This window comes from Bombina bombina, chromosome 1 (assembly GCF_027579735.1).
Source record: "Bombina bombina isolate aBomBom1 chromosome 1, aBomBom1.pri, whole genome shotgun sequence".
Lineage (NCBI taxonomy): Eukaryota > Metazoa > Chordata > Amphibia > Anura > Bombinatoridae > Bombina > Bombina bombina.
The window spans coordinates 188,046,395-188,063,001 of NC_069499.1; the positions used below are offsets into that span (position 1 = coordinate 188,046,395).

The window sequence follows — 16,607 nt, forward strand, 5'->3', positions numbered from 1 at the left end:
CACATTGGATTTCAGAAGAAGGAGATATTAATTGTGGATAAGGCCATTAATTTTGGACCGACTCCATCCTCTCAAACCGTAATTTCAAGACTACAGAGTTTAGATATTTTAATATGTATGGATGTTTTGTTGGAGTGTTTATAATTTTAATTGATTGAATTCAAAGTTATGTTTTAACAAAAGAAATACTGCTAACTTCTGAGTCTGGGCACCAGAGTGCTATATGCATACTTTTTTGTGGATAACTCTTATCCACTATTTCTAGTTTCCAATTAACTTATGCAGAGCACCACCATAATAACCAACCACATAATAAGTAATGGTGGATCAGAGCACAACTGTACACTAAACAAGTAAAGTGCGACCATATTATTAAGATATAAGTGGGGATTGCCAATTTTTGTGCCATTGTTACTTTTCTATCTCTAAATTCTAAGATATATTTATATATTTGCAAAGATAAATTATTTAGCTTACAAAAGGCAAACTTAAAACTATACAGGACTGTGAATATGAGTCTAAAATACAAATATGCTCTTTAAATCTATCAGTTGTAATTTAACTGCTGCAACAATGAATATATTTGTTTTAAATATTACCTATATTTAGCAACCTCTTATACTTTACCAAAAATAACCAAATCGATATTCAGCTTCCAATATTTCTCATCAGGTCCAATTCACCTCAGAATACAAAAGAAGTATTTTGCAATGTGGATAAGAAGGGTAGCCTAATTTTGCTTATAGTAACCGGGTTCCAGGCAGCAAATTCTCAATCACAAGTTAGCAAGCAAAAAAATAAAAATAAACAGCCCAGGCTATCTCAATGCTTAGGGTTAAATCATGTGATATAACCCCACCCCTTTTTGTTCTGTACCATCATTGGTGAATTGGTTAGGCCCTTCATTGGTTCCCTGGTAATGCATGGTTACTAAGGAAATACATCTTTGTTAACAGTCAAATCTTTTGGCTGTAATTCTCGCATCACAACACCGGGGGCAGCAGACAGAGACAAACAGTTTCATTTAACTATTTCTATACAGTAAAAATTACAGCTTATTGTATATTTTTAATATGTACACTATAATTTGATATTAATAAACTATGTGTTTAATATTCATAGGATCATATAGTGCTATTTTCTCTGATGACTTCAATACCAAACATAAGCATATTTTTTATAATCATATTAATAAGCAATTTATACTGCTAATTATTATCTTAAAATCCATTTTAAAAAAGCATTTGGTTATTTCCTTTTATTCATATAAAACCACAGCATATTTCATATTCAGTACACCTCTTATTTGGACAACCACATGTGTATTTGTTATATGCCTGGAAAGTAAAGAAATAGATTATTAAAATTGGCCATATTAAATCCTTAAAAACATCATATGTTTAAAAAAAATACATAGGTTAAGACATGTTGAAATCTGGATTTTTAGGTTTTCAGCTTTCCATATTATCCTTCTTAGGCATAGACAATCTCCCATATTCACGTGTTCATATTTAATATCATACAAATAGACAATCTCATATCCATTAAAATATATATTTACTGAGGTATATTTTACTTGAAATCTAAATACAAGTTGTATTTTAACAATGTATTTTGAGAGTCACAATGTAGACATGTTTCTTTGTTAGCCAGCATAGATGTGGATTCAACACACAGGGACACATGGCTGGGCAAAATGTGTATGGAGCTCAACAGGGGATCATTTAACAGGTAGTTGGTAAAAGCTACAATTCCTTGAAGATATTTGTAAATTCAGCCATTTCCCCAGGCAGACCGACTATTCTCCACAGGGGCCTGTGAGTTAATTTCTTATCTTGGGCAGGAAACTCCGTATATGGATCTTCATATCTGAAGGTTCCAAAAATATTTACCTTGAAATGGTTCACTGGTCTTATCTTATATAAAGCTTTAAACCTTTTGTTCTTCCTTAAGGTAACTTTGACAACATTTCTTTTGATGAATGAGAGAGTGGGGGTTGGTTTATACAGCCAAACATCATTTTGGCATAGAGGACTTCAATCTACAGTAAATACACTGATGCAACTAGTTTCATATGTAATTAATCCTGTGGTCTTAACAACCATAAATATATTAATAATACTCAGGTACCCTGACAATTTGCTAGAAAAAAAAATTAGAGTAAGTCTTTTTATTATGCACTTCTACTGTATTTAGTTGGCCTTTAAGGTGTATTATGTAAATAATAAATATAAAAATAATGTAAAACAAAATATTAAAAATTATTAAAGCAGTTATAAAAATATTTTTTTGGAACATTTGGAAATTTAACTGTAAGCCATTATAATCTATTTTTACACAAACCTGTATATTGGCCTTTCATCTAGCAGTTGTTTCTGAATAGTTATCCCTTTTCCATTGTTTTTAAGTATTTGAAGATATATAAAATGCTCAAATACATTTAAATATTCATATGAAGGAGCTCTGTCTAGACTCAAACTTTGTATATGTTGGTAAATGTGTTAAGCCACATGAGGACATTTGTTAAGTTAAAGTCATCTGATTGAAATAAAAGTTTAATTTCTTTTTCCTGAGCTCCATATGTAGCTGTCAGCACAAGGCTAAAATCCTTTGGGATTATTTCATTGTGACTGAAGAACTTAGTTTATCTTAGTTAAGAAGCTTATTCATGATGTAATAAGGAGACATATAAGTAATTGTATAAAGCGCCAGGTTGCAGTTTATAAAAGCTAGACTGATGTGATATTGTTGTTGATTCACTGTCTCCATTTATCATTCCTGATTTTAAGCAAAGCAGAGCACTATGTCCAAAGAAAAGCTGGACTCTCTGGTCAAAACAATGGAAGTGATGTTATCTGAGGTGGAGCGTCTGAAGGTACATTGTGCAAAGCAAACAGAAGAGGTGAATCAACTGGTACAAGACATACGGAGAGAGAATAAAGACTTGACCCAGAAGTACAATCAAATTACTCATGATATGCAGGAAGCCAAAGAAGCTATCGGGCAACTGCAGGATACCAAGTTTGCCTTTGAAGCCAAAGAGAGGCAAGCTCAGAAACTAAGTAGACAGCTGTGAGATTTGGGATTCTGGAGATATGCAGCTGTGTAATGTGAATGTTTCTGTTTAGAGTATTTGTGAATGACAAAAGTTGAAATTAATATCTGTAAAGAAATAAAATTGCAGAATGGGAAAAAAATATATTTCTGCAAGTCAACCATGTTTTTTGGAAGATTATTATTTTTATTTCATGTTTGAACTTTTTTTTTCTATTGCACTACCGGAATCAAGGACTGATAATAACTTGTGAAAGATGCATTTCCTTGGTACATTTAAGAGACGTGACTTTATCTTAAAATCCACAGTTTTTTTTTTCCATGATTCCGTTTATAATACAGTTACTGAGTGAAACTTCAGAAATGGTGCAGATGAAAACTGCAAATCAGTTTTGAGTGATATTTTGATGGATAGATCTTGGAAACAGGAGCTAAAATAAAAATTAAAGTAACGACAAACTTCAAACTTACCTGAGCATATTTGTAAACTGGCTAAATTATTTTACCCAAAAGTCAAATAACATGGATTCAAATGCAACTAGAGAGGAATAGTTAAAAAAATTGTTTACAAACTGTGTTTCTTCTTAGCAAATAAAATAATTCTTTGAAATTAAGAACTAAAATATATAGTTCATTTTTGTGTGTGTAGAGGTTTTGTTAATGCGTTGATAGTGCTTGCTATAGTATAAATATAGTTAGAAAACTAAATTACTTGTAGATATTGTGTGAAAACAGTTTTGCTTTTTTGACCTTTTTGTCTTTTAAGCATTCCAATTCAAGGTCTAGAAGACTTATTTACCATGATGCAACTAATCTCATCCCCTCTCAGTGATTAGAATTTAAATATCATTTTTAAAATGAATTCTAATAGATTTAATGGAATTCATCTCACCTTAGAATTTAGGTATACAATTTCAAGAATTATGGACTGCAGCAAGGGAGTTTCCTTTTTATCTTCCAATCCTTAAAGTTCTGCAATGGAATTCTCTTAGATGTATTACTTTGTGTTCTATGATGTTTCCAGATTGCATCACCTATTCTAAGAAAATGATAACCTATGTATTATAGTGTTTTTTTATTTAGTCACACTATCTTATAAATTGTAACCTTAGTTAACTTATGTATGCAGGTGCTTCAAAACTGCATATATCTATCTATCTATCTATCATCTAAACGAAAAAGTAAAAGACAGATTTTCGTGCAGAATCAAATTCATTTCTTTAATACATCATATGAGATGTTTAGTGTGTGTATATGTAGAATGTTAAATAAAGTATTTAGGCTACAGCCACAGCATTAAACCACAAGCTAGTGAATAATAATTACACAATTTTTTATAATATAATTTTTAGAAATAAATAGAGACTATTTCTCACATAACCTAGGTTTGTGTACAAAAACTGTGGTTAAGCAACTGCAAACTAACAAAAATAGTATTGGCCTGAGAATTTAATCACCGCTGTATGAGCTTGGATTTAAATCCTTTGCAGAATAATTCAAAGCAGCTTGTAAATTATGTCGTGTCACGTGTAATAAGGATTATTTGCTTTTCATACAGCTAACAATCCATCAGCAGATGCCCACATGTTTTATACATTAGATTTGGCTGATAAGACTTTAGACATTAGCCATCTTTGATTAAGATTGGTTGCAAAATTACACACCCTTATTTATTGTTATTGTAAGATTCAAACTCCCTGTGTAAAAGCATTTGAATATTGCCACAACGCATTTATCAGTCTTTATTAAATATTAGTAAAAAAAAATCATTCTGTATTACTAAAGCATAGATCAAAATATTCAAATGTAGTCGCAGCTAAGAAATTGTCTAAAATGAGATTGAATCTGCGATGTAAACAAACAGGCGCATAGGGGATAAATACGTGTAAGCTCAAGCAGAGCGTCTTAAACTTCAACTTGGACCCCTTTTTTTTAAAAAAAAAATATCGTGACCAATAGTATTTTAATATAATTCAAGACAATTTACTTGTCAGACAGGTATACAATCTTTTTGTTTTTTTATACATCATACAAGTGAGTGGATTATTAGTGAGAATAATTTAACCTTCTCGAATTACTAACAGGCTCTTTGTCTAACTCCCTGTAGGCTTCTCCCCCATGTGTGGTGATGAGCAACGCCCATGCATTTGAAGAGGTATAAAATTAGCTATGTACTTATTTCACATTAAGCAAAATACGAAAAAAGTTAATCACTCATGCACAAATGCACACACATTCATACACACACACACACATATATAAACACACTCATACACACACATACAGTATAAGAACACTCATACACATACACATACACACATATAAGCACACTCATACACATGCACACACATTCATACACACACACACACACATATAAGCACACTCATACAAATGCACACACATTCATACACACACATATAAGCACACTCATACAAATGCACACACATTCATACACACACACACACACACACATATAAGCACACTCATACACATGCACACACATTCATACACACACACACACATATAAGCACACTCATACACACATGCATACATATTCATACACACACCTATAAGCACACTCGTACACACATGCATACACATTCATATATACACACACACATATAAGCACATTCATACACATGCACAAACATTCATACACACATACAGTATAAGAACACTCATACACATGCACACACATATAAACACACATACACACATGCACACACATTCATACACACACATATAAGCACACTCATACACACATGCATGCATATTTATACACACACACACATGCAGTATAAGAACACTCATGCACATACACTCACATATAAGCACACATACACACATTTATACATACACACACAAACATATAAGCACACTCATACACACCTGCATACACATTCATACATACACACACACATAAGCACACTCATACACACATGCATACATATTCATACACACACACACATACATACAGTATAAGAACACTCATACACATACACACACATTTATACATACACACACATATAAGCACACTCATACACAAATGCACACACATATAAGAACACTTATACACATACACACACATATAAGAACACTCATACACATGCACACACATTCATACATACACACACACACACACATATAAGCACACTCATACACACATGCATACACATTTATACATACACACATATACAAGCACACACATTCATACATACACACATATAAGCATAAGCACACTCATGCACATACACACACATTCATACACACACACACATATAAGCACACTCATACACAAATGCACACACATTCATACATACACACATACAAACACACTCATACACAAATGCACACACATTCATACATACACACAAATACAAGCACACACATTCATACATACACATACATATAAGCACACTCATACACATTCATACACACACAAGAACACTAATACACAAATGCACACACATTCATACATACACACATATACAAGCACACACATTCATACATACACACACATATAAGCACACTCATACACATAAACATATAAGAACACTCTGTCAGGATGCCAGGAATCAGACTGAGATTAGAAGTACAAAAATAATCACACCTTTATTAATAGCAAAAAATAATAAAAAGTCCACAAGTCAAATAACAAGCCAAGAATCAAAACCAGAGCCAAAGCGAATAGTCAGACGAGCCGAGTCAGGAGCCAAAGTGAATAGTCAGACGAGCCGGAATCAGGAACAAGGAGAACAACAGAGTCAGGAATAAGCCAGGGGTCTGGAACCAGGAGGGACGTCAGACAGCCGGGTAATACACAGGAGCTCTCACAAACAGGTCTGAGACAACGCAAGGGCAAAGCATACTGAACAGAGGCCCTTTACATAATAAGTGATGACATCACAATTCTGAGACTGCATCCTGTCTCACACGGATGATGTACACCAGTCTGGCCATAAAAAGAAGTGCAGGAAATGAGCAGCATCACACAGTATGCCCCAGAGTCAGCAAGAGAGGTGAGTAAAATGGCTGCCAGCAGCACATGGCAAACAAAACAGGGAAAAAACCCTGACACACTCATACACATGCACACACATTCATACACACACACACATATAAGCACACTCATACACATACACACACATATAAGAACACTCATACACATACACACACATATAAGAACACTCATACACAAATGCACACACATTCATACATACACACACATATAAGCACACTCATACACACATGCATACACATTTATACGTACACACCATTGACGTGCAGTGAGGTCAGAGGATGGTGAGGCACTTATAATATGTACAGAAGCACATATGTGGACCCGATACAGCCTTATATTGAGAAGCAAGGATTATATATGGCATTAATATTTGTGCACCTCAGAACAGTTCAGCCTCCACATTATAAAACACTTTGGCCTAGATTTAGAGTTGGGCGGTAGCCGTCAAAACCAGCGTTAGAGGCTCCTAACGCTGGTTTTTACCGCCCTCTGGTATTTGGAGTCAGTCATTAAAGGGTCTAACGCTCACTTTTCAGCCGCGACTTTTCCATACCGCAGATCCCCCTACGCCATTTGCGTATCCTATCTTTTCAATGGGATCTTTCCAACTCCGGTATTTAGAGTCATGGCTGAAGTGAGCGTTAGAAATCTAACGACAAAACTCCAGCCGCAGAAAAAAGTCAGTAGTTAAGAGCTTTCTGGGCTAACGCCGGTTTATAAAGCTCTTAACTACTGTGCTCTAAAGTACACTAACACCCACAAACTACCTATGTACCCCTAAACCGAGGTCCCCCCACATCGCCGCCACTCAATTCAATTTTTTAACCCCTAATCTGCCGACCGCCACCTACGTTATACTTATGTACCCCTAATCTGCTGCCCTTAACACCGCCGACCCCTATATTATATTTATTAACCCCTAACCTGCCCCCCACAACGTCGCCGCCAGCTACCTGCAATAATTAACCCCTAATCTGCCGACTGCAAAGCGCCGCTACTTACGTTATCCTTATGTACCCCTAATCTGCTGCCCCTAACACCGCCGACCCCTATATTATATTTATTAACCCCTAATCTGCCCCCCTCAATGTCGCCTCCACCTGCCTACACTTATTAACCCCTAATCTGCTGAGCGGACCGCACCGCTACTATAATAAAGTTATTAACCCCTAATCCGCCTCACTCCCGCCTCAATAACCCTATAATAAATAGTATTAACCCCTAATCTGCCCTCCCTAACATCGCCAACACCTAACTTCAATTATTAACCCCTAATCTGCCGACCTAATCTCGCCGCTACTGTAATAAATGTATTAACCCCTAAAGCTAAGTCTAACCCTAACACTAACACCCCCCTAAGTTAAATATAATTTAAATCTAACGAAATAAATTAACTCTTATTAAATAAATTATTCCTATTTAAAGCTAAATACTTACCTGTAAAATAAACCCTAATATAGCTACAATATAAATTATAATTATATTATAGCTATTTTAGGATTTATATTTATTTTACAGGTAACTTTGTATTTATTTTAACCAGGTACAATAGCGATTAAATAGTTAAGAACTATTTAATAGCTAAAATAGTTAAAATAATTACAAATTTACCTGTAAAATAAATCCTAACCTAAGTTACAATTAAACCTAACACTACACTATCAATAAATAAATTAAATTAAATACCTACAATTAAACCTAACACTACACTATCAATAAATGAATTAAATACAATACCTACAAATAAATACAATTAAATAAACTAACTAAAGTACAAAAAATAAAAAAGAACTAAGTTACCAAAAATAAAAAAATATTTACAAACATTAGAAAAATATTACAACAATTTTAAACTAATTACACCTACTCTAAGCACCCTAATAAAATAACAAAGATCCCCAAAATAAAAAAATGCCCTACCCTATTCTAAATTACAAAAGTTCAAAGCTCTTTTACCTTACCAGCCCTGAACAGGGCCCTTTGAGGGGCATGCCCCAAGAAATTCAGCTCTTTTGCCTGTAAAAAAACACATGCAATACCCCCCCAACATTACAACCCACCACCCACATACCCCTAATCTAACCCAAACCCCCCTTAAATAAACGTTATTTAACCCCCTATTCTAAATTACAAAAGTTCAAAGCTCTTTTACCTTACCAGCCCTGAACAGGGCCCTTTGAGGGGCATGCCCCAAGAAATTCAGCTCTTTTGCCTGTAAAAAAACACATGCAATACCCCCCCAACATTACAACCCACCACCCACATACCCCTAATCTAACCCAAACCCCCCTTAAATAAACCTAACACTAAGCCCCTGAAGATCTTCCTACCTTATCTTCACCTCACCGGGTATGACCGATCGGTCCTGGCGCCAAAATCTTCATCCAACCCAAGCGGGGGCTGGCGATCCATAATCCTGCGGCTGAAGAGGTCCAGAAGAGGCTCCAAAGTCTTCATCCTATCCGGGAAGAAAAGGCGATCCAGACCGTCAACCATCTTGATCCAAGCGGCATCTTCTATCTTCATCCGATGAAGAACGGCTCCATCGTGAAGATCTCCAGCGCGGACCAATCTTCTTCCGACGACGTCCAACTGAAGAAGGATGGTTCCTTTAAGGGACGTCATCCAAGATGGCGTCCCTCGAATTCCGATTGGCTAATAGGATTCTATCAGCCAATCGGAATTAAGGTAGGAAAATTCTGATTGGCTGATGGAATCAGCCAATCAGAATCAAGTTCAATCCGATTGGCTGATCCGATCAGCCAATCAGATTGAGCTCGCATTCTATTGGCTGATCGGAACAGACTTCAGCCGGATCATGGACCTCTTCAGCTCCCGCTTGGATGAAGACTTCAGCCGGATCATGGACCTCTTCAGCTCCCGCTTGGGTGAAGAATTCAGCCGGATCATGGATATCTTCAGCCCCCCGCTTGGGCTTGGATCAAGACATCGGAGGAGCTCTTCTGGATCGATCGGTGAACCTGGTATGGTGAAGATAAGGTAGGAAGATCTTCAGGGGCTTAGTGTTAGGTTTATTTAAGGGGGGTTTGGGTTAGATTAGGGGTATGTGGGTGGTGGGTTGTAATGTTGGGGGGGTATTATATGTGTTTTTTTTACAGGCAAAAGAGCTGAATTCTTTGGGGCATGCCCCGCAAAGGTCCCTGTTCAGGGCTGGTAAGGTAAAAGAGCTTTGAACTTTTGTAATTTAGAATAGGATAGGGCATTTTTTTATTTTTTTATTTTATTAGGGGGCTTAGAGTAGGTGTAATTAGTTTAAAATTGTTGTAATATTTTTCTGATGTTTGTAAATATTTTTTTATTTTTTGTAACTTAGTTCTTTTTTATTTTTTGTACTTTAGTTAGTTTATTTAATTGTATTTATTTGTAGGTATTGTATTTAATTAATTTATTGATAGTTTAATTGTAGATAATTGTAGGTATTTTATTTAATTAATTTATTGATAGTGTAGTGTTAGGTTTAATTGTAACTTAAGTTAGGATTTATTTTACAGGTAATTTTGTAATTATTTTAACTATTTAATAGCTATTGTACCTGTTTAAAATAATTACAAAGTTGCCTGTAAAATAAATATAAATCCTAAAATAGCTATAATATAATTATAATTTATATTGTAGCTTTATTAGAATTTATTTTACAGGTAAGTATTTAGCTTTAAATAGGAATAATTTATTTAATAAGAGTTAATTTATTTAGTTAGATTTAAATTATATTTAACTTAGGGGGGTGTTAGTGTTAGGGTTAGACTTAGCTTTAGGGGTTAATACATTTATTAGAATAGCGGTGAGCTCCAATCGGCAGATTAGGGGTTAATGTTTGAAGTTAGGTGTCGGCGATGTTAGGGAGGGCAGATTAGGGGTTAATACTATTTATTATAGGGTTATTGAGGCGGGAGTGAGGCGGATTAGGGGTTAATAACTTTATTAAAATAGTGGTGCGGTCCGCTCGGCAGATTAGGGGTTAATAAGTGTAGGCAGGTGGAGGCGACGTTGTGGGGGGCAGATTAGGGGTTAATAAATATAATATAGTGGTCGGCGGTGTTAGGGGCAGCAGATTAGGGGTACATAGGGATAATGTAAGTAGCGGCGGTTTACGGAGCGGCAGATTAGGGGTTAATAATAATATGCAGGGGTCAGCGATAGCGGGGGCGGCAGATTAGGGGTTAATAAGTGTAAGGTTAGGGGTGTTTAGACTCGGGGTACATGTTAGAGTGTTAGGTGCAGACGTAGGAAGTGTTTCCCCATAGCAAACAATGGGGCTGCGTTAGGAGCTGAACGCGGCTTTTTTGCAGGTGTTAGGTTTTTTTTCAGCTCAAACAGCCCCATTGTGTTCTATGGGGGAATCGTGCACGAGCATGTTTTTGAAACTGGCCGCGTCCGTAAGCACAGCTGGTATCGAGAGTTGAAGTTGCGTTAAATATGCTCTACGCTCCTTTTTTGGAGCCTAACGCAGCCATTCTGTGAACTCTCAATACCAGCGGTATTTAAAAGGTACGGCCAGAATAAAGCCAGCGTTAGCTACGCACCCCTTTGGCCGCAGAACTCTAAATCTAGGCGTTTCTAAGTTATTGTTTGTGTGTATGTTCGTATGTATGTCTATCTGTGCATGTGTGAATATGTGTATATATGTATGTGTGTGTATACATATATATATATATATATATATATATACACACACACACATATATAAGCACACTCATACACAAATGCACAAACATTCATACATACACACACATACAAACACACTCATACACAAATGCACACACATTCATACATGCATACACATACAAGCACACTCATACACAAATGCACACACATTCATACATACACACACATACAAGCACACTCATACACATTCATACACACACAAACATACAAGCACACTTATACACAAATGCACACATATTATACATACACACGCATACAAGCACACTCATACACAAATGCACACACATTCATACATACACACACATACAAGCACACTCATTCATACATACACACATATAGAAGCACACACATTCATACATACGCTTACACATACAAGCACACTCATACACACAAACACACTAGGGTTGCCACCTTTTCTTCAAGCTAAACCCGAACACTCTAGCGCCACCACACGGCAATTTGTTTTTGTTTTATATACACACATACATAACAGTTACAGTTACAGTTATTTATAGAGCACCAACATATTCCGCAGTGCTGTACAGGGTCATGCTGCTGTGCGATGCCACATTACTGTGCCCACCTGTTTGCTTATGAAGTGCCTGTCTCTGTGTCATGCTACTGTGCCCTGCCACATTACTGTGTTCACCTGTTTGCTTATGAAGTGCTTGTCTCTGGATTATGTTACTGTGCCCTGTGCAGGGCTGTCTTTAACACAGGGCAAAAGGGGCAGCTGTCCAGGGCCCAGTTTCTGTTGAGGGGCCCAAGAGTCCTACAAAAAAATATATATATATTTTTTTTTATTTTTCTTTATGGTTCATACTAGACTGCTGATGTGACATGGGGAACACACACATTCAGTCCTAATACTGTCACAGTCAAAAGTACTCTGTTTATATATTTATTTTTTAAAACTGTGCCAGACCGTGCCGGTGTCATGTAACATGCCAGCCAAGCTATTGCCATGTGCTGTTTTAGATGTGTACTGTGCAGCACTTAATGCAAAGCCCTAACTCGGTATCCAGCCATTCCCACTGCATCAGAAAAGGTCCTACTGGGGTTACCACTGTTAACAGGTCACTGCTCTGGTGGTAGGGATTGTTTCTGGGTAGGGCTGACTGTAGGCGCATGCAGCAGAAAGCCGGAGCGGCAAGGACGTGAGGATTTAAGCATCTGTGCAGCTGCATACACTGCTCTCTTCAGTCTTGAGGCTGTGTGACTCATCTCACACTGTATCCATGCAGCCTTGGACAGACAGCATCCAGTCTGCTGGTCCCCTTAGCCCTGCTCTTTCTGCTGTGGCCCTAAGATCAACTAACTGAAGTTTGTTAGGGGAACAGTGCTTTGTAGAAAGGTGTCAGTGGGAAGAATAAGTGAGTGCACACACACCCCTCCCCATGCAGCATTGTTTAGTGCAGGGTGAGAGGGAACTTGTTCCTAGCAAAGAAGTGACATGTGCTGCTGTGGCTGATGTATAGTGTCATGCTGATACTTCACACATTAATGTAAGGTTTATTTTTATAGTTTTTGTTTTCTCTCTGTCTCAGATTTTACAGCTTCCCATAGTAGTTCTGCTGTTCCAGTCAGTAAACTTATATTTGTCTGCACCTCCATGCTTCCTCCTCAGTCTTTACCTTGCTTTGCTCCTGTTGGCTGCCCTAAATCTCTTTAACCAGCTAACCTCACACCAGAATCACATTCAAAAGAATATTAAATGAATCCACAGTGGAGGAATTTATATATTTATTTACTTATTAGTACTGCTTAGGTCCAGTTTCACATATTGCAATTTATTTAATTTTTTTAAATGATTAGTCAAGCAGTGGATGATCCACTGCTGGGCTAATAATTTTTTAAAAAAAATTGATTTAGTTGTTTTTTTGGGATGTTGGGGTGGAGAGCGAAATTGCATGGGGGGAGGGGGCAAGAAAAATTTTGCCCAGGGTCCAGTCAATATTAAAGACGGCCCTGGGCCCCTGCAACAATACTGTGTCCACCTGTTTGCTTATGTAGTGCTTGTCTTTGGGTTATGTTACTGTGCCCTGCGACATTACTGTGTCCACCTGTTTGCTTATGAAGTGCTTGTCTCTGGGTTATGTTACTGTGCCCTACGGCATTACTGTGTCCACCTGTTTGCTTATGAAGTGCTTGTCTCTGGCTTTGGGTTATGTTACTGTGCCCTACGACATTACTGTGTCCACCTGTTTGCTTATGAAGTGCTTGTCTCTGGGTCATGTTACTGTGCCCTGCAACATTACTGTGTCCACCTGTTTGCTTATGAAGTGCTTGTCTCTGGGTGATGCTACTGTGACCTGCCACATTACTGTGTCCACCTGTTTGCTTATTAAGTGCTTGTCTCTGGGTGATGCTACTGTGACCTGCCACATTACTGTGCCCACCTGTTTTCTTATGAAGCTTTGCTTGTTGCTGGGTCATACTGCTGTGCTATGCCACATTACTGTGCCTACTTGTTTGCTTTTGCAGTGCTTGTCTCTGGGTCATGCTGCTGTGCAATGCCACAATACTGTGCCCACCTGTTTGCTTATGAAGCTTTGTTTGTTGCTGGGTCATGCTACTGTTCCCTGCCACATTACTAAATACCAGACACTGCAGGGACCAATGTGCAAATACAATTAGCTTGAGGGGGTCAGAGTAGAAGTTGGCTTAATTTAATTTGCACAGCAAGAGAATATAAATACTTTGCAGCGTATTTGACAGAAGAGTTCCTGCAACCATCTTCCCTGATGGTGCAATGCCACATCGTACAGGATAAAAAGGCACCCTGGAGTGTTGGGGGGAACTTACCACAATGCAGTGTGTACCCTCCCAGCAGATCAGAAAGACTTACTGTACTCTGCAGGATGACACTTTCCAACAGGAGCCCGCTGTGGGGCAGGCAAAAATAGCGCAAGCTCGCTACTTTTAGCGTGATTGCAGCAGAGAGAGGCCCAGGACAGCAGCATCGTACAGGGTACGACACTGGTCCTTAGGGGCTTAACAACCAGCGTCGTACAGGGTCGTTAAGGGGTTAAAAGGAATATGAAACCCAAAAATGTATCTTGGGATTCAGACAGAGCAAAAAAATGTAAAAAAAGTTTCTAATTTACTTCTATTATCAAATTTGCTTAGTTCCTATGGTGTCTGGAGCACTACATTGGCAGGAAATAGTGCTGTCATCTAGTGCTCTTGCAAACAAAATTTTGATAATAGAAGTAAATTAGAAAGTTGCTTAACATTGTATGCTCTAAAAAATGTGGGTTTCATAACCCTTTTAATGGTCCTTTAAGTTTCATGCCCCTTTAACACTAATGGGTCCTGTTCTCTTTGATCAAAGTATTCGCAGATACTCCTGTGTATGCTGTTATATTTATGTTACCTAATAGGCATAAGAAAATGGTTTTAACTGCTATGCATTCATCCTTAGAATATGTTAGATTTTAACATATTTTCCCTGCAGGTTTTTTGTTTTTATTTCAGCTGTCCTTGAGCTGGAATGTTTATAGTGTACACCCTGCAGCAATTTTAGTTCAAGGAACTATATATATTTCTTTTTAAGGTAGTTCTCTTGACCTTACTTAGAGCTTAAGATAAAAAAATAGCAGCAGCCTAAAACAGCTAGAGTTTTTATGCTAGGTCAAGAAGGGTTAGGGGTTGCCTTGTTCCCACTGTAATAACCAACCTTGTTAACATTACAGTTGAATGTACAATTGATTTAACTGATAACAAAACCAACTAAAGCATTATTTTCAATTAAGTATATAGGTATAATTTTTGTTTTATTTATGTCCCAAATTATTTTAGAAATGCTATGCTTTACCTAATCATTTTTTTCCTGAATATTGTATGTTAGTTGAATTCATTATGTATTTTGATCTTTTATTTTTTATTTACAATTAAATCAATAATGTCACACAGAAACTGAACATTGTACTTCCCTTAAACGTACATGAAACCCAGTTTTTTTCTTTCTTTCAGGATTCAGACAGAACATACAACTTTAAACAACTCTCCAATTTGTCAAATCTGCTTCATTCCTTTGATATCCTTTGTTGAAGGAGCAGCAATGCACTACTGTCAGGAAGCTGAACACATCTAGGCAGTCAATCACAAGAGACAAATGTGTGCAGGCACCAATCACCAGCGAGCTGCCATTAGTGTAGGATATGTACACATTTTTTCAACAATAGATACCAAGAGAATCAAAGTACATTTGAAAATAGAAGTGAATTTAAAAGTGTCTTAAAATAACATTATCTAAATCATGCACATTTAATTTTGACTTTCTAATCCCTTTAAGTAAGTACACATTTATGTGATTGCATTTTACTTGTAATGGGGGCATATAGGGGACATACTATGTACACTTTGCAGTGGCTTAATGTACTGAGTTAAAAGAACAGCCTGCTTCTTACACTTGTTTTTTTTTCAGATACAGAAGAAGATGATAAAGAGTAGTATTTACCCTGGCAATTCTCTGTTTTGACATTTAATTTCTGAGTAAAGTCTAAGGGGGCGATTTATCAAGCTGGGGCGCACATACGCGCCCCTGACCGCCGCAGCTCGCCTCTGGTGGCTGAATTCCCCTGGTGAAATTCAGCATTTTACACGAGCACTATTTTGCGCTCACGTGCAATTCTGCCCCCTGCCCGCGCCCAGCCAATCACGCGTGGGCAGGAGCTGTCAATCTCCCCAGTCAGATTAGACCACAGAGATTGTTTTAAGTGGTGAAAGGTTAGGAAAGCAGCGGTCTGAGAACCGCTGCTTGTTAAATACGGCGTACAGGTTCTCTTGTGAGAACCTGCAACCATAGGGGCTCAAAGGCTGGCAAAAGAATTTGATAAATCGA

General features: G+C 37.3%; 1 protein-coding gene and 1 long non-coding RNA gene across 2 annotated transcripts in view; both read left to right on the forward strand.

Annotated features, from left to right (window-relative positions):
• The window catches only part of PSEN1 (presenilin 1), a 332,444-nt gene extending 329,224 nt beyond the window's left edge, over window positions 1-3,220 (forward strand). Inside the window, exon 11 of the mRNA XM_053697784.1 lies at window positions 2,790-3,220. Within this exon, the coding sequence (XP_053553759.1) occupies window positions 2,790-2,849 (60 nt within the window). The 3' untranslated portion in view covers window positions 2,850-3,220. The remainder of the gene's footprint in view (window positions 1-2,789) is intronic.
• Window positions 3,221-5,287: 2,067 nt separating this feature from the next.
• LOC128636692 (uncharacterized) lies at window positions 5,288-16,034 on the forward strand. Its single transcript, XR_008398712.1, has 2 exons — window positions 5,288-7,073; window positions 15,737-16,034. It is a non-coding gene; the product is annotated as an uncharacterized LOC128636692 (long non-coding RNA).
• The last annotated feature ends 573 nt before the right edge of the window (window positions 16,035-16,607 follow it).